Source organism: Carettochelys insculpta, chromosome 2, assembly GCF_033958435.1.
Source record: "Carettochelys insculpta isolate YL-2023 chromosome 2, ASM3395843v1, whole genome shotgun sequence".
Classification (NCBI taxonomy): Eukaryota; Metazoa; Chordata; order Testudines; family Carettochelyidae; genus Carettochelys; species Carettochelys insculpta.
The window spans coordinates 42,646,769-42,664,640 of record NC_134138.1 but is presented as its reverse complement, the minus strand read 5'-3'; the positions used below and the strand labels follow the sequence as shown (position 1 = coordinate 42,664,640).

Genomic DNA, 17,872 nt, shown 5'->3' with positions numbered 1-17,872 from the left:
GGAGTTTGGAGTTTGTTTGTTTGGAGTGCTGAGCTGAGTGTGTGTTTGTTTGTTTGAAAGGCCGTGTGCTCAGGCAGGCAGGCAGGCAGGCAGGCAGTTGGAAGCTGATTAGGTTTGAATTGAAACACCGTGTGCTGATTGGCTGAGCTGTAGGCAGAGGGAGGAGCTATCAGGGAGGCTGAGCACTTAAACCCTGCTAGTAAGCGACCAGGGAGCTTTGCGACCGGGTGCTGGCAAACAGGGTGCGTGCTAACAGGAGGGAGTTTGGAGAGGGGAGTTGAGAGGGGGAGCTTGGAGGGAGCCAGTGACTTACTTCTGTTGCCCTTAAACTAAATCCTTTATAACAACCTCTATCTGAAACATTTAATTAACCCTCGTATATAACTAGAGTAGGAAATGGAGGCAGAAGCCCAGCAGCAGAGTGGGGGCTATCCTGTTTATTGTGTCGAGTGCAGTATGTATGACTACCTACCCTGTGGGCGGGTGGCGTATGTGTGCGCTCGATGCAAGGAGCTCCTGGCCCTCAGAGACCGAGTGCGTGCTTTGGAGGCCAGGGTGGCTGAACTGGAGGAGCTAAGGAAGGCAGAGGTGTTTGTGGATGAGACTTTCCGGGACATAGTAGGGCTGTCCCACCTCCAATCTGACAGTCCTGAGGCTGTTACGGAGGATGAAAGGCTCAGGGAAGGAGAGCAGTCAAGGGGAGCAGAGGGAAACCATCCCGTAGTTGGGACCCTCCTTCCAGAGGGTGATGTTGTATCCTCTCGTGCCGAGGATACTTCTCCGGGGGAGGGAGCGCCAGCTGTTAGGAAGAAGCAGGTTTTAGTAGTGGGGGATTCCATCATTAGAAATATAGATAGTTGGGTTTGTGATGACCGGGAGAACCGTATGGTGACTTGCCTGCCTGGTGCGAAGGTTGCGGATCTCTCGAGGCATCTAGACAGACTTATGGGCAGTGCTGGGGAGGAGCCGGTCGTCGTGGTACATGTTGGTACCAATGACATAGGGAAGGGTAGAAGAGATGTTCTGGAGGCCAAATTTAGGTTACTAGGAAGGAGACTGAAATCCAGAACATCTTTGGTGGCATTCTCTGAAATGCTTCCAGTTCCACGCGCAGGGCCAGATAGACAGGCAGAACTTCAGAGTCTCAATGCGTGGATGAGACGATGGTGTAGGGAAGAGGGGTTTAGATTTATTAGGAACTGGGGACACTTTTGGGGTAGGGGGAGCCTATACAGGAAGGATGGGCTCCACCTAAATCAAGGTGGATCCAGACTGCTGGCATTAAACATTAAAAAGGACATAGAGCAGTTTTTAAACTAAGAGGTGGGGGAAAGCCGATTGGTGCGGGGGAGCACCTGGATCGGACGGAGACTTCTCTTACACGAGGCTCCATAGACAGGGATTCCCTAGAAGTTAGTCAGATAGGGAACGTGGGAAATAATATATGGGCAAGATCAGATGTGAAACAATCGTGCATAAAAAAATCCACCACGTCTGTGAAAGGCGGACATATAAATAGTGGTAGTTTTCTAACATGCTTTTACACTAATGCTAGGAGTCTGTCTAATAAGATGGGTGAACTGGAGTACCTCATATCAAAGAAGGAAGTTGACATAATAGGCATCTCAGAAACATGGTGGAATGAGGACAATCAGTGGGACACTATCATACCGGGATATAAATTATATCGGAAAGACAGAACAGGTCGTGCGGGTGGCGGAGTGGTACTATATGTGAAGGATAATATAGAATCAAATGAAGTAAAAATCCTAAAGGAATCAAAATGTTCCATAGAATCATTATGGATAACAATTCATTCCTCTAATATGAATATGGCATTAGGAATATATTACCGACCACCTAACCAGGACAGTGATAGTGATGCTGAAATGATGAGGGAGATTAGAGAGGCTATCAAAATAAAAAACACAGTAATAATAGGAGATTTCAATTATCCCCATATTGATTGGGTGCATGTCACCTCAGGACGGGATTCAGAGATTAAATTTCTTGATGCCTTAAATGACTGCTTCTTGGAGCAGCTAGTACAGGAACCCACAAGGGGAGAGTCGATTCTCGATCTAGTCTTGACTGGAATGCAGGATCTGGTCCAAGAGGTAACTGTTACTGGACCGCTTGGAAATAGTGACCACAATATAATAACTTTTAATATTCCTGTGTTGGGAAGAACACCGCAGCGGTCAAACACTCTGGCATTTAATTTCAAAAAGGGGAATTACACTAAAATGAGGAAGCTAGTTAAACAGAAACTAAAAGGTAGAGTAATTAAACTAAAATCCCTGGAAGCTGCATGGAAACTGTTTAAAGACACCATACTAGAGGCCCAACTTAAATGTATACCCCAAATAAAAAAACACAGTAAGAGACCTAACAAAGAACCACCATGGCTAAACAGCCATGTTAAAAAGGCAGTGAGAGAGAAAAGGGCAGCTTTTAAAAAGTGGAAGTCAAATCCTAGTGAGGAAAATAGAAAGGAACATAAACACTCCCAAATTAACTGTCATAATGTAGTAAGAAAAGCCAAAAAAGAGTTTGAGGAACAGCTAGCCAAAAATTCAAAAAACAATAGTAAAATGTTTTTTAAATACATTAGAAGCAGGAAGCCTGCTAAAAAAGCAGTGGGGCCCTTGGATGATAAAGATATAAAAGGAGCGATCAAGGAAGACAGTGCCATTGCGGAGCGATTAAATGATTTCTTTGCTTCAGTCTTCACGGCTGAAGATGTTACAGAGGTTCCTAAATCTGAGCCAGCCTTTTTAGGCGACAAATCTGAGGAACTCACTCAGATTGAAGTGACATTAGAGGAGGTTTTGGAATTAATTGATAAGCTGAATAGTAACAAGTCCCCAGGACCAGATGGCATTCACCCAAGGGTTCTGAAAGAACTCAAATGTGAAATTGCGGAGTTATTAACAGTGGTTTGTAACCTATCCTTTAAATCCACTTTGGTACCAAATGACTGGAAGACGGCCAATATAACACCAATATTTAAAAAAGGCTCTAGAGGAGATCCTGGCAATTATAGACCGATAAGTTTAACATCAGTACCAGGCAAATTAGTAGAAACACTAGTAAAGAGTAAAATTGCAAGGCACATAGAAGAGCACGAATTGTTGGGCAAAAGTCAGCATGGTTTCTGCAGAGGGAAGTCGTGTCTGTCTAATCTATTAGAATTCTTTGAAGGGGTTAATAAACATGCGGACAAGGGGCACCCAGTGGACATAATATACCTAGATTTCCAGAAAGCCTTTGACACGGTCCCACACCAAAGGCTTTTATGTAAATTAGGTGGTCATGGGATAGGAGGAAAGGTCCTTTCATGGATCGGGAATTGGTTAAAAGACAGAAAACAAAGGGTGGGAATAAATGGTAAATTTTCACAATGGAGGGGGGTAACTAGTGGTGTTCCCCAGGGCTCAGTCCTGGGACCGATCCTGTTCAACTTGTTCATCAATGATCTGGAAAATGAGGTAAGCAGTGAGGTGGCAAAGTTTGCAGATGACACCAAGTTGTTCAGGACAGTCAAAAGCAAAAGGGATTGTGAAGAACTACAAAAAGATCTCAGCAAACTGAGTGATTGGGCAGCAAAATGGCAAATGAAATTTAATGTGGGTAAGTGTAAGGTAATGCATGTTGGAAAAAATAACCCAAATTACACGTACTACATGATGGGGTCAAATTTAGCTACGACAGATCAGGAAAGGGATCTTGGAGTTATAGTGGATAGTTCTCTGAAGACATCCACGCAGTGTGCAGCGGCAGTTAGTAAGGCAAATAGGATGTTAGGAATTATTAAAAAAGGGATCGATAATAAGACAAAAGATATCATACTTCCCCTATATAAAACTATGGTACGCCCACATCTCGAGTACTGCGTGCAGATGTGGTCTCCTCACCTCAAAAAAGATATATTGGCATTAGAAAAGGTTCAGAAAAGGGCGACTAAGATGATTAGGGGCTTGGAAAGGGTCCCATATGGGGAGAGGCTAGAGAGACTGGGACTTTTCAGTTTGGAAAAGAGGCGATTGAGGGGCGATATGATAGAGGTATATAAAATCATGAATGGTGTGGAGAAAGTGAATATAGAAAAATTATTTACCTTTTCCCATAATACAAGAACTAGGGGACACCAAATGAAATTGATGGGTAGTGGGTTCAAAACTAATAAAAGGAAATTTTTCTTCACACAGCGCACAGTCAACCTGTGGAACTCCTTGCCCGAGGCGGCTGTGAAGGCCAGGACTCTATTAGGGTTTAAAAAAGAGCTTGATAAATTTTTGCAGGTCAGGTCCATAAATGGCTATTAGCCAGGGATAAAGTATGGTGCCCTAGCCTTCATAACAAGGGCAGGAGATGGATGGCAGGAGATAAATCACTTGTCTTCTGTTCTCCTTCTCTGGGGCGCCTGGCATTGGCCACCGTCGGCAGATGGGATGCTGGGCTTGATGGACCTTTGGTCTGACCCAGTATGGCCATTCTTATGTTCTTATGTTCTTATGTTCACACTGTGGCAGTGAGGCAATCACCTGAATGAGTTATCATCTAGTTCTTATTCTATATCTTATTTGGAAAAGAGCAGCAAAGCTGTTGTCTCATTTATACAAAGCTCAGAAACTCTTTCCAGACTTCAACTTCATGGGATTTTTAAGCAAACAAAAATAGGCAAAAAAAAAAAAAAGCTTATAATTTGGCAACTTTACCCGTAAGTATTTACACCACTTGCCCTCTACATTCCCTAGACCTTCTTGCTTCTGAAATACAACCACTTGTAGATTCCCAGGATCACATGAAACATATTGAAAACGAGACATATTCCCATTTGAATTTCTCCTCTCCTGGATATTCAACTACTCCACCAGTAGTAAAATCTTTTGAACTGCAAACATCATCTGCTGCCCTCTCATCATTATAAAACCTGCAACAGTTTATTAACACAGAATCCTGAACAATAACTAAGCTCTTGAGTAGAACTGGCCAGGAATTCTCCTCCAAGCATGTTTTTAACAAAACAAAGCAGTTCCTGCACAATTTGCCTTTGAAATTTTTGTTTACTGATTTTTTTTCCCTTTTGGATTTTCCATTATGTCACAAATGAAACATTTCACTTTGGGTACCATCAATATGAATCTCTCTTGTCTGAGTTGCTGCAGCGCCTCTTTGCAATGGTACCTCAGGCTCCACTTCCCTCTGTAGGCTGGACTTCCTAGCCAAACTGCTCAGGCACACACAATAAGAAGTCCTGTGGCACCTTATAGACTAACAGATTTTTTTTTGGCACGTACGCTTTCATGGGCCAAGACCCACTTCATCAGATGCACGATGCACACAGCAGCCTTCCCTCTGACTGAGCTGCTGTAGTGCATTATGGGAGCCCTGGATAGGGGGTCTGAGCCATATGAGAACACGGAGGGAAGGGGCATCCAAACTACTGTTCCCATGAGGCAATGCAGCAGTTCAAGGGGACATGGCTTAAAGTCAAACAAAGTCAAAAACAGAAAGGTTACTCACCGTGGTAATGATGGTTCTTCAAGATGTGTCCCCGTGGGTGCTACACATTAGGTGTCGGGGTTGCCCGGCGCCGCAGATTGGATCTTCCAAGCAGTTTCTGCCGGACCGCACGTGCCGGTGCGCATCGCTCCCTTGCGCGCTCCTGGCCACGTGCGCGGTCCGGCAGAAACTGCTTGGAAGATCCGATCTGCGGCGCCGGGCGAGCCCAACACCTAACGTGGAGCACCCACGGGGACATACGAAGAAGAACAATTGTTTTGATATCTCCAGATCCACATTTTTCAGAATGCTACGTTTGGATATTTGAACTTTCCATCCTAATTCAGGATGGAAACAAATTCTGAAATATCAAAATGGAAATATCAGGATGGTAATTAGGAGATCAGTGCAACAGGTCAGGTCAAAGTGCCATAGACTTTTATACCAGAAGGGACTGTTAGATCATCTTTTTCCAACCTCCTGTATATCACAGGCTGTTAAATTTCATCCAAATAGCCTCTATACTAACCCCACTGACCTTAATTACATTTAAGCATTTCAGCTGTCTGGAAATTCAGCTGTGGTGTGCCTCAGACAGAGAAGAGGCCAAAGTGCCACCCTGGTCCCAGCTATGGCAGGGTATTGCTTAGAGTAAATATGCCCAGCTGGTCCTAACAGGCAATCAGATCTGAAGAGGAAGGCAATCCTCTTTCCAGAGTCCCTGACAATCTGACCTGGGGAAAAAATTCCTTCTCACCACCAAACCTAATGATCAGTTTAACACAACACTGAGAGCAAGACATACCAGCTAAGTACCTATGAACAAGGATTTCTCTGTATCATTTCAGAGCACTGGTCCGTCCTGTCCCATATCTTATTCCCAGTTGTGGCCAGACTCTGATTCTTCAGAAGAAGTCAAAATACGAAGTCCAGAATAACCTGGCCAGTAATGAATTGGGGGTGGGGAGGGGAAGCATGGGAACCAAACCCTTCCTGATCCCTAAGATGACCAACAGTCTCTGAAGTATATTTGTTTACAGTTGTCTGAATGCAGAGCTGTGAGTGTGTTGAGGGCAATGCCTCCAATCCCGTCCCCCCACCATAATCCATGAGGAAAAGAAGGGGATGAATAAGGAGATTCCAAGGCTGGATGGGACTATGGCGGGGGGGGGGGGGGGGCTGCTAATTGCAGGATGAAAAGAGGGGCCCAACAAAAAAGTTTGCTCACTCCTTCTCTAGTCTAACAGCAGCCTTACAATGCCATGTGCAGAAGCATGATAATCATCCCTTTACACATCCAGGCATCACGTGAGCTCTTTTAGCCACTCCTGGCTGCTTGTGCAGCCATGTTGAGATGATTATCTACCACAGCCCATCAGCCCTTCTGAGTCATTGCTTTTCAAAACAAAGACCACTCTGTAGTCTTACTGTGCACTGCTTTTTTCCAGATGTATTACCCTGAACATGGTTGCATTCAAAAGTCATTTTTTGGATTGTGACAATTTAACCAGGGGATTTGGATCACTAACTGTAATTTGTCCTCCTCATTACTTGTTTTTACATTGACACCAACTTTGCCATCCAAGTTTTCTATTGTTGGGTAGATTGGGGTGAGCAAAGTGGGGGGGTGGGGGCATGAAATTTCATAAGAGGGACACAGCGTGATCAGCTGCTAGGTCTCAGGCTCATCCATCATTTAAAATGTTGAAGTATGTTACTGTTAAAGTGAATACACAGACATAAAAACAAAGTGTTTACATTCTACACACTTGTCTTCTTATACATGCCCAAAAGGGTTTTTCCCCCCATATGAACATAACCAAGCAAATGGAAATGTTGGATTACATTAGACAGGTTGTGGGGACACTGCTAATGGCAGCGGTGAAAAGTGGAGCCCAACGAAAAAGGTTTGCTCAGCCCTAGCTTACATCATTGAAAAAAATATGGAAATGGAAAGCAGTAAATACTGATCCAATTCTCTTTGGTTTAGGAAAGTACAGAATTTTTAAACCAGGGTCAAATCTTCAAAAGGAGCCTTAACCTGGCCTCTGTTAGTGTGCACAAAGAAACACAAATACAGCTGACTCAGTCTGCGTCTGTCAGTTCCACTGCTGGTTTGCAAAAGCAATAAAAATGAGGAGGCGAGTGTTTGTGAAAGCAGAGAGTCCACATGCTCAAAGAATGGAGAAGTTACTCACCTTTGTGCAGTAACGATGGTTCTTCGAGATGTGTCCCCATAGGTGTTCCACCTTAGGTGTCAGGCTCGCCCCAGCGCCGCAGATCGGAGATCTTGATAGCCGTTTCTGCCGGACCGTGCATGCGCGGCTCCTCTGCTCCTCTTCGTTAGATCACATGCTCAAAGAATGGGCATATGCTGAGCACTGGGGCAAATACTGCCCTGGTCAGAAGAGTCACGACAATTCTTGACATTGTTTGGAGACACTTCAGCTACACTGCATCATTGTCTATCCTGTACTCATGATGGGATGAGATGAGCTCTCTCATGATGTGAGCTCCTTGGCCTTGGATTTGCTCCTCAGAAAGCAATGCCCCATAAGAGTCGTCAGGTAAAGCCCAAGGAAGTAATGTTGCTTCATCTGTTACCAGACGCAATTTTGATCTATTGGTTCCATCAAGTACTCAAGGGACTTTTAACTTCTTCTTTAGAAACACTTGAATCTATTGACTTAACACAGACGACCAGAAATGCACATTGCACATTTTCCCATGGAATCCAATGAGCAAAACTATGTTCTTCGTTTGCTCAATGGGAAATAGAATGAGCACAAGCCAGGTGCACCAAAGGAGACATGGGGGCAGGGGGAACTCTCTCTCACACATCCTTTGCTCAGTTCTGGACAGAGGGTATCACCACCACCCTTCTCCCGAGATGCTGACAAGGGATGAACATTAGTGCTGACTGTTAAATATTTCTTTCGTTTCATTTTTTTAATGTATGTAGACATAAAGGCGTGTTTTGACAAGACTTTCAAAAGTTTCTCAAACACCCAATGGAAATTGTGGACAAAATGAAATATACCCCAGTGCAGCCAATAGTTAAATGCACTAGTATTGAGCTCTAAAGTTACCCTCTCAGTATATCTGTCTGAGCTATTCCAGCCTATATATACACACATTAATTACGCCAGAGACTGACTTTATAGCTCAGTGATTAGAGTATTCACTTGGGTGTGGATTCCAGGTTCAATTCCATATTTAAATAAAGCATCAGAGGGCTACTGGCTATTCCAGGGTGGAGGCGTTGGTCTCTCAGGTTTCCTGGTGAAAAAAGTTTCAGACGGGTTTGGTTTCATTCCAGTGCAGAACAAAGTAAATGCCTTTTTTTAAAAAGAGAAATCAAATGTGCTTTCCATTTATTTCGCCCTCGTGAGCAACACTAATCTGTGATTGCGGCTCCACAGAAACAGCCTCAGAGATGCACCGACTAAAATGGGTGTCCTTGGCTTGCCTACAGGCTGGGCTGGCTCCAGGACTCTCACTTAAGGTTTTGGAGTTGAACAGGAAAGTACTAGCTGACAATATCTTGCAATCCAGTGAAAGACCCATTAAAAGTCTCAGAGTAAGGAGAAAATTGGTATAAAAACAAGCATGATGTCATGGACTATGTCTGCTTGAGAAGGTTTTGTTGACAAAAGCCACTGAGCATCGACATGCAAAATGTGTTTTGTGACCAACTGTCACCAAAACTCGGCACTTTGGCTGACAGCATTCTGCCTCTCCAGGATGCAGAAGAACATCTTTTGTCTCTTGACAAAAAAAAGCCATGTAGATGCTCCAGGGGCCCTGTTATTGAGAGAGAGGTCCTCCCTGGCACCAGCCACCTGCACCCTCAAGAGAGGGATAGCTCAGTGGTTTGAGCATTGGCCTCCTAACCTGAGGTTGTGAGCTCAATCCTTGAGGAAGCCATTTAGGGATTAGGGCAAATAGCTGTCAGGGATGGTGCTTGGTCCTGCCAAGAGGGCACGGGACTGGACTAGATGACCTCCTGAGGTCCCTTCCAGTTCTAGGAGATGTGTATCTCCAATTATATTTAACTGCAAACACAGCTCTGTGCTCCCTGACTTCAACTGCTTTTATAAGACACAGAGAGCCCTGGAATCCTCTCCTCAAAGGTGCAGGGCCTGGGCAATGCCCCTGCCCCTGTATTGCTCCTGCCCTACCCTTTTATCCCCTGCCCTGAGCAGGGCAGGCTGGATGATTACAGGCATGGCGCATCAGTGGCAGCAGGGGTCATCCTCTTTTCCCCTGCATTCACCACTGCTCCACCCCACCAGCCCACAGCAACTTGCTTCCCTACAGCGGTGGGAAATGGAGTACTCTCGCGTGGGGTACTCCACTCCCATTGAGAAGCCATACAGGGCAGGGCAGAGCAGCCTCCCAGCCCACTCCAGCTCCCACCAGCCTTAGGGTGGGTGCAGGAGAAAGGGGGTGAATCCCTGCCGCTGCCCCCATGCCAGGCCCCATAGTTTCCCAAGTGCCTCCCATGTGCAGGATGGTCAGGGTAGCCACCCCAAACTGTCCTAAGGATGGGATGGCTCTGAGCACAAGGACCCAAGTGGCTTCAGGACAACCACATCAGCAGCAGTGCTCTGTGCCCTCATCACTCTCACGGCTCAGATACCAGCTACAGCCATCACCACCAGTGGAAAATGGTGCCAGTATTCAGTTCCAGTGCCCTGTTTCATGAAACCAAGCAATCTCTCCTCATTTCCCTCACCCCATCAGGTCTTACTCACCAGGGATGGTGCTAGAAGCGGTGCCAGGCACAAGCCCTCCGAAACAGAAGTGTCAAGAAGCAGGTCTTGTTTAGGGAAGCAAGGAATTAACAGGTGCACTGACATTCGCAGATAGCCACTAAGTCCCCCACAGTTCCTAAGAGGTGCCAAAACAGCAGGATGAAGTAAAGCACAGTCTAGCATACTACATTACTGTGGTTCACTGCTACAGTGCTCTCTGAAAGCTTCCCGCAGCCAGAGGGCTCTGCTCTGAGCTCATTTGATAATCCTTGTGTCTCTCGATCTTCAACCTGAGACAGCCATTCCACCTCCACTCTGGTAGCAACTCTCCCCCTTGGCTTCACAGGCATTATGTAAAACAGAACAGGCAGCTGACACCATGGGGGTATTTTTCTCACTGAGATCCAATCATGTAAGCAAACATCAAGACTCCCTCTTCTACCTACCAAAAGCAAATGTTACTGTCATTCTGAACCTGCTGGACCAGTTGCTATATCTTGCCTCAGTGCTGTTGAGGTGGATGGTGAATATTTTGTGAGGCAAGTAAGTAAAGGATAGGCTGGGCTTCCCCAAGATCACTACTGACATTTCAAAATTCCCCATCTGTAATCTGCTTGGACCTTTCCAAACAGCCCTGTCTTCTTAAAGACACAAGCATCAGGCCTCTTCTCTGAATACAGCATGCAGATGTCAGCAAAGCATTCCAGGTGATCCACCAATTCGGCCATAACCATGGAAAAAGTGGCTCTTCCTGACGCTGTACTTTGTAGCAAGGTGGTCTGGTGCCAAAAGATTTGTGTGTGCTATTTATTGCTCCATCACAAGTTGGAAATCCTGTTTTTGCAAATCCATCCACTATGTCCTGCTTATCATCCAGAGTTATGGTCCTGTGCAGCAGGAGGCTATTAATGGTCCTGCACAATTGCATGACAAAGCCGTCCCCACCCCCTCAACACATAGATTCTCCAAATCTAAAACAGCTTCCCACTGACCCACGAGCAACCTGGCGTTGCAAGTTTGCACACTGCAATCAGAACTTCTTTTCCCATTGTCTGTGCAGTTCTGTTTGGAGTCCCTGCACTGGGGGCTAGCATGAGCAGGGCACACCAGCCTCATGCCTCCAAAATTCTGCAGCCATTAGTCGTTGTCCCAAACCCATGTTACAATACAATCCCAATTGCCAGTGCTCATTTCTTGAGCTCAGAAGCAGAACACCACAATCTGCAGCAGTGCCAGACATCCCATGGACAGCCTTGAACTGGTTCTCACCATGTCCCAGAGCAATCTGTCCTCCAAGAAATCATCCTGTTCCTCACTCATTAGGCTTTTCTTGCAACTCTGCTAATACTGGAGGGTCACATGCCTTAAGCATGAAATATTCATGACAATACTGCAGGGAAGTACAAAGCCCACGCTTCCAACGGAGAAGGTGGGACAGTGAGACAGACTACACAGGTTTGTGAGATGTTGAAAAAAAGGCACAAAAGTAATGGGATGTAGATTACATTAAGGGACGGAGAAAGTTGCATACTGGGAAGCTGATCCCTCATTCCCAGTTCCGTGTGCCTCGCTTTGGCCCCAGCATGCACTGCCAAAAAGCTTCACAGAAGATTGCAATTTGTCACTGTCTCACGCAACATGGGTTATCTACCTAAGGTGCGTCGCACATTGATACAGCACTCCTGGTATACATACACACGCGCACACACGGAGCCATGTTCACATGCAATGTACTAATTGGTGGCTTTATGCCAAAGCGATTTGTGTCAACCAAAGTTTGTAGTGGAGACATGGACTTAATGATAAATAAATGGGGTTGATGCTTCCTATTCAACTTGTCAAGCAAGACACAATAAATGAGGCTTGTAAGTCTTAAAGATGTAGTAATGGAAATTAGGGCTCTAGTGGGACATCTCAAGTCTATTCATCTCATTTAGAGCTACTAAAAATTCTTCTGCCATAAAACATTTTTTACAGGACATTGTGCTAGTAAATATTTGGAGCATCTCCACCAAGGGCATGTTGTTAAGTATGATTCTTTAACATCTAAGTGAATGCCTGTTAAGCCTTTACTTACACCAATTAAAGGCACTTAAGCACAGGTATCGACAGAGAATGAACTTCTACCACTTACACAGCTTTCTGGTCTGTCCCAAAATCCAGTTCACTCCAATAATGAAAGACTATACCCAGTACTATCGCTATGTATATTATGAAGAAATCACTTTGTACAAGTCTAGCAATTGTAAGATAAAGCCAAAAACAAAAAGGCTTGGAAATTGATACCTTTGAAGCACAACACTTGGAAAAAAATTCCCTCCGAAGCAGCACAGAATTTTGATTTTTGTGTTGCAAAAATATATTTGCCTTGTATTAAACTTAAGATTTATGTCAGACTACCATGAAATGTAGAAAGCATTCTACTTATGTGGTGTTCAATCTCTCTCTCACTACATACTCAAAGAAATTTGTCTGTATAATCAGAATTAGAAACGTTATTCGCATCAGATGTGTCCCCCAAACCAAAGAAGAAATTCATACCTGCCACACAGACAGCCAATTCCAACACCTGCAATACATGTAGGGACATACCTTTGCCCACTTCCCCAGTTACAACAACATAGTGGCATTTTTTTCTCCACAAGAGGTCTGGTAGAAAAGAGATACAATCAGAAATTAACAGCTGAGGGGGAAATGACAAAAATAAGGGGACTGATGAAGGGCCTGCTCTGCTTAGCTATCTTTATGGATCTATGGGGACCAACAGGAGTCATTCTGTTGACTTTAGGGGGTTGCGGGTCAGAGCCTAGGATATGTCCTTCCCTAAATAAATCTCTTAACTCTCAAATACAGAGTGCTGCTTTTCTCACTGACTCAAGAACCTTTCCTGATCTGAAAAGAAGATGTTAGAAATCAGCCACATTTTAAATTATAAAAGAATTTGTTTATGCTTTGTGTGCAATGTTTCTTTATACAGCTACCTGTAGACACGTTAACCCTAAAATTCAGAGAAAATATGAAACAAGAGGGAAAAAAAGAGTTCCAATACAAAATTCTTTCAAGAATACCTTACTCTTAGGAATTTATAACAGCTATTTGGATTTTAATCATACAATGGGTAGGTGCTTTACATAAACAAAACACAACCAGCCCTTTCAGAAAGAGCTGCCCAATGCGGCTTTTAAGAGCTACACCGAACATAAAATTAACATAATGAAAGTATCACACATCCACAAAGACCATGCAGTGAGGCTCAAGGAGGGTGGCTTCCTTTCTATGGGAGCCAGAACAATTTTCTGATTGAAACATCAACCAAAACATTGCAGTAAATGCACAAAGCAGCAGAGATGTTTGTGCTTATGATACTGGATATTCCGCTTGCTCACACCCAATGAAGCAAATAAAAATGGATTTTGAAAACAGTTCAGGTTGCAGCACTTTGTACACAACTCTGCCCGTCACAGTGTTACAATGTAAAAGAAGCTGACATGTTCACAGCAGTGATCAATATACTTACCACCCCAAAGTACTGACACAACCAAAAAAGTCTGCTTGCAAAACCCTTTCACTGAGCTCTCGCTCAAAAAGAGACACTGCACGTTATTTATTGGCAAAAGAGTCATCAGATATTCCAGCAGGACATAAATGAAACCATAAATGAGGTTGTACAGAGAGAAACGATTAAGCCTGTGGACACGATGGCGACAACGCCTAGTTCTGACATTGCAATTTTCATCAAGAGATCTTTACAAAGGAGGTCAATATTATAAGCATATGAATGCAAGGAAGCACACACAGAAAAGGGAGCCTATGCTCAGAAGAGAAGAAGCAGAAATTCAATTGTCCAAGTAGCTTATTTATGTTGCTGAAACATGCAAAAAACACTTACCTGCTGTAATTTTCTAAAAAAACTGATGAAGACATCACTATTTGTAATACTCGGATCTACAGTAACTGAAAAACAAGGGCACAGAAACCAGAATTAGTTGAAAGAATGAGAGAAAAGGGTCTTTGCCTGAAAGTAAGACACCCGCAGTGCACCCCTCTGTAATAAAGGGCTACTGGTAAAGTTGTGAATCAATGCTTCACCTACCCTGTGATTCAAGCAAAGTTTGATTTTTATTGGCTGGTACTCAGACCACTCCCACCAATTAGCACAAAGTGAAAGGCATGAGGCATACACCCCAGTGGTGAAATCTTGGCTCCCTTGAAGTCAATGGAAATTTTTGCCATAGACTTCAATAGGGCTAAGGTTTCACCAAAGACTTAATGTAAGGGCCTAAAGCTGGGTCACTGATTCAGGAGCTTATTTTCTAAAGTGATGAGCTTTCAGCAACTCCCATTGACATCATCAGGAGCTGCCAAGTGCTCAACAGTTTTACAAGTGAGGTTACTGAAGACAGTAGCCTTATGGCTTTTCCAGCCATGGAGCATATATTGCCTCAAGAGGCATAAGAGCTTCTTATGACTTGAAATTGCAAGGGTTACATTTTAATGTATTGGCTTATGTGAAATTCACATGACATATTATATCTGCAGAGCCCTGTGCTTCAGACACATAGTTTTGGAAATCAGAATAAAACACATTTACTTAGTTCTAGGAAAAAATGGAGGTTAATTTAAAGGCAAGAGGAGGGGTATGGAATTTGAAAGGGACCCGCCCAAAGGCTCAGTTTTTTTTACTCGGAGGTCAGTGGAAGTATTTAGCATGCTAGGACTACAGGATCAAGCCCAAAGTAGTTCAGTCCCAACATTCAGGGTATGCCCTTCCAGGTCCCACAAATCACAATTTGCAGAATCAATAAACATATCCAAGCATTTAAGCCGCTTGAGCTGGAAACCCAGCCATATAGTGAAAGCAGAGACACCAGACCATTCTGCAGGTACTCCTCGAGTTGAGATCTCCTCTCGTCAGCCATGGACGCGGTCATTGCAAGGTAAAACTTTGGAGGAAAGGCAGGCACGGTGCTCCCAAAGACTCGTCTTAGCTACAACGACAATCAAGTAACACAATGAAGATCTGCTCAAAGCTTCTGTGGACATCACCATATTCCCCGGGGCTGGTTGTGATCTGCTCATGACAGTGGGATGTCCATTCACTTTACCTTCAGGGCTCCTAAGAGCTCTCTCTTAACCTCTAAAGAGTATTCAAGGCATACAATCCCTTCATTGCCAAGAAATATCAATAATACTTTCTTCAGAGCCACTTGGAGGGGTCATTGTCACCAATGAAATGCATGATGCTTTTTGTTTTGTTTTTAGTTCTGCACAAACTGAGCAACAGCTTGGAAGCAGTTTCTCAGTTCCAAGTCAGAAGGATCACTGCATGGCTACCTCACTAAGTCTTATGCATGCTGCAGAAAATGCAATAGGTTATAGCTGTCTTTGTCTGGAGTGTTTGCTTTCCAAATTATCTATTCCAAGATTTACTTGAAATACTGTATAATCCCATAAAGATTCTTTTGGAAACCACTGGCTTCTGTCCTTGATTTTCACTCATGCTGATGCTATTTGTTGGTTTTTCCACCCCAGGGCTCAAGGCCAAATAAATCAACTCTAGTCAAAGCTACTTTAGTTAGTGCAAATACGGCCTGCTTTCTACAGCCAAATACCATTTGGCCATTGAGAAATTACTTTGCACAGAACTAGATTTACCATAATACACTTAATGCCACCATATGGACACAGGAGAAATGGAGGTAGAGAACACGATACGCATTTCAGGAAGGAAGCGGCATAACTCTTACAGGCCTGGACAAAAATCCCTCTCAATAAAGCAGTTTCTGAACATATTAAAATTACTCCTACACTGACAACACATGGACAGCTCCAATTTGTTTATTATTTACCTATTATTAGGTACTTGTAAATTGCCCCAAGAGAAAGAGAGCATAAAAAGCTATGTAAAATCAAATCATGTTTCCCATGTTGTGTAGCTGCACAAACACAACAGCAGCAGCTTTTATGCAGAGCTTTTCATCTTCAGCATTCTTCACATTTATTGATCCCTCCATAGCCTTTGAGATAGAGACAGGGAAATTGAGGCAAAGATACAAAGTGATTTGCCAGAGATGGATACGGAACCCAAATAAAAACATCCTTCCTCCTCACCCTGCATTTCGGCTACGTCTGTCTCCCATGTAAAGCCATTCCAGCCATCACCATCAATGGTATGTGCAAGACATCCAAATCAATGAGAGCAATTAGCCCATCTTGGAACTGACTGCCTAGTAAATGTTATTTTTTCCACACATAGGCTATGTTTGTCTGAAGGATTTGGAGAGTGAGGGGGAGCAGAAGGGAAGTTTCTTTAAACCGGAGTATCCCACTTTTTCATATTTTGGTGAACCACAGAAATAGTCCGTAATAGCTTATACGCGCACTTAGGAGGATAGAGGTGGGGAGTTACATTAGACAGAACTATCAGTCTGCAGGCCTTACATTTCAGTTGAACATGATTGGAAAGTTGGCTGTTTCCAATATTCAACAGCCCAAAAGATTTTGGAGAGAGACAATTATTAGGCATTTACCTGGCATGGCCATATTCTGTGACCCACATTCACTTCCAGTACAACAGAGGTTGAAGATCTCCAATAAATCCATCTAGAGAAGGAGCCAGAAGCACAAACTGACTGCAACCTTGGCTCTGCTAGAGACCTCAGAGCCTAGTATTCCATCCCAAAGTGGGCAAGGGATGGGAGAAGTGCTGAAACAACCTCTCTCCAGGGCTGCTTCCTCTAGTCGAGCTCCTAAGGAGGCCCAGCCAGGTTTAAAGCAATCCTATCTTAGGAAGAGGCCAGCTATTTCATCCAGAGAAGCTAGTCTAATGACAGATATTACCTCACCCACCATGTCTCTCTGAGCTTTTCTTCCAGTCTGGGAGAAGTACTTGGGTGTCAGAACTAAACACAAGATCGGATTGTTCAGCACACTTATACTCTAATCTTTGTGGCTCAGAAGCCAAAACAGCACTCAACATCAGCCAAAACAGTCATGGTTACAGCCCTACCAAATTGATGGTTCATTTTGGTCAACTTCACAGTCAGAGGGTTTTGAAAATAGTAAATTTCATGATTTTAGCCATTTAAATATGAAATTTCAAGGTGGTGTAATTGTAGGGGGTCCTGACCCCAGAAGGAGTTGTATGAGGGTCACAAAGTTATTTGTAGGGGGGGTTGCAGCACTACTACCCTTACTTCTGTGCTGCTGCCCTCAGACCTGGGCAGCTGGAGGGCAGTGCCTTCTGTCTGGGAGTCCAGCTCTGAAAGCAGACCTACCACCACCACCACCACAGAAAGGCAGATGGGACGGCATTGCCACCCTTATTTCTGCACTGCTGCCTGCAGAGCTGGGACCTTAGCCAGCAATGGCCACTCTCCGAATGCCCAGTGCTAAAAGCAGCAGTACGGAGATAAGGGCAACTTGGGTGTGGTATGGCCACCCTTCTGCACTGCTGCTGGCGGGGTGCTGCCTTCCGATTTGGGCACCTACGGGCCTTGTAATTTTTTTCGACCCATGTGCAGAATAAATTTTGTTATGTGCACTGAGACGTGCAGTGTGCATCACCCATACAAGCACAAGATGCCAACTTTGGGTGCTGATCAGTT

The 17,872-nt window shown here is 44.2% G+C and overlaps 1 protein-coding gene across 6 annotated transcripts in view; it reads right to left on the bottom strand.

Moving 5' to 3' along the window:
• SNX31 (sorting nexin 31) overlaps positions 1 to 17,872 on the bottom strand; it is a 91,073-nt gene that overhangs the window by 56,044 nt on the left and 17,157 nt on the right. For 5 of the 6 annotated variants that reach the window (XM_074986847.1, XM_074986849.1, XM_074986848.1 and 2 more), the window contains 2 exons: positions 15,139 to 15,253; positions 14,155 to 14,219 (listed from right to left, as the gene is read on the bottom strand). The exons of the other annotated variant lie outside the window; for it this stretch is intronic. In XM_074986847.1, the coding sequence (XP_074842948.1) occupies positions 14,155 to 14,219; positions 15,139 to 15,253 (180 nt within the window). The remainder of the gene's footprint in view (positions 1 to 14,154; positions 14,220 to 15,138; positions 15,254 to 17,872) is intronic. 6 annotated transcript variants of the gene reach the window in all.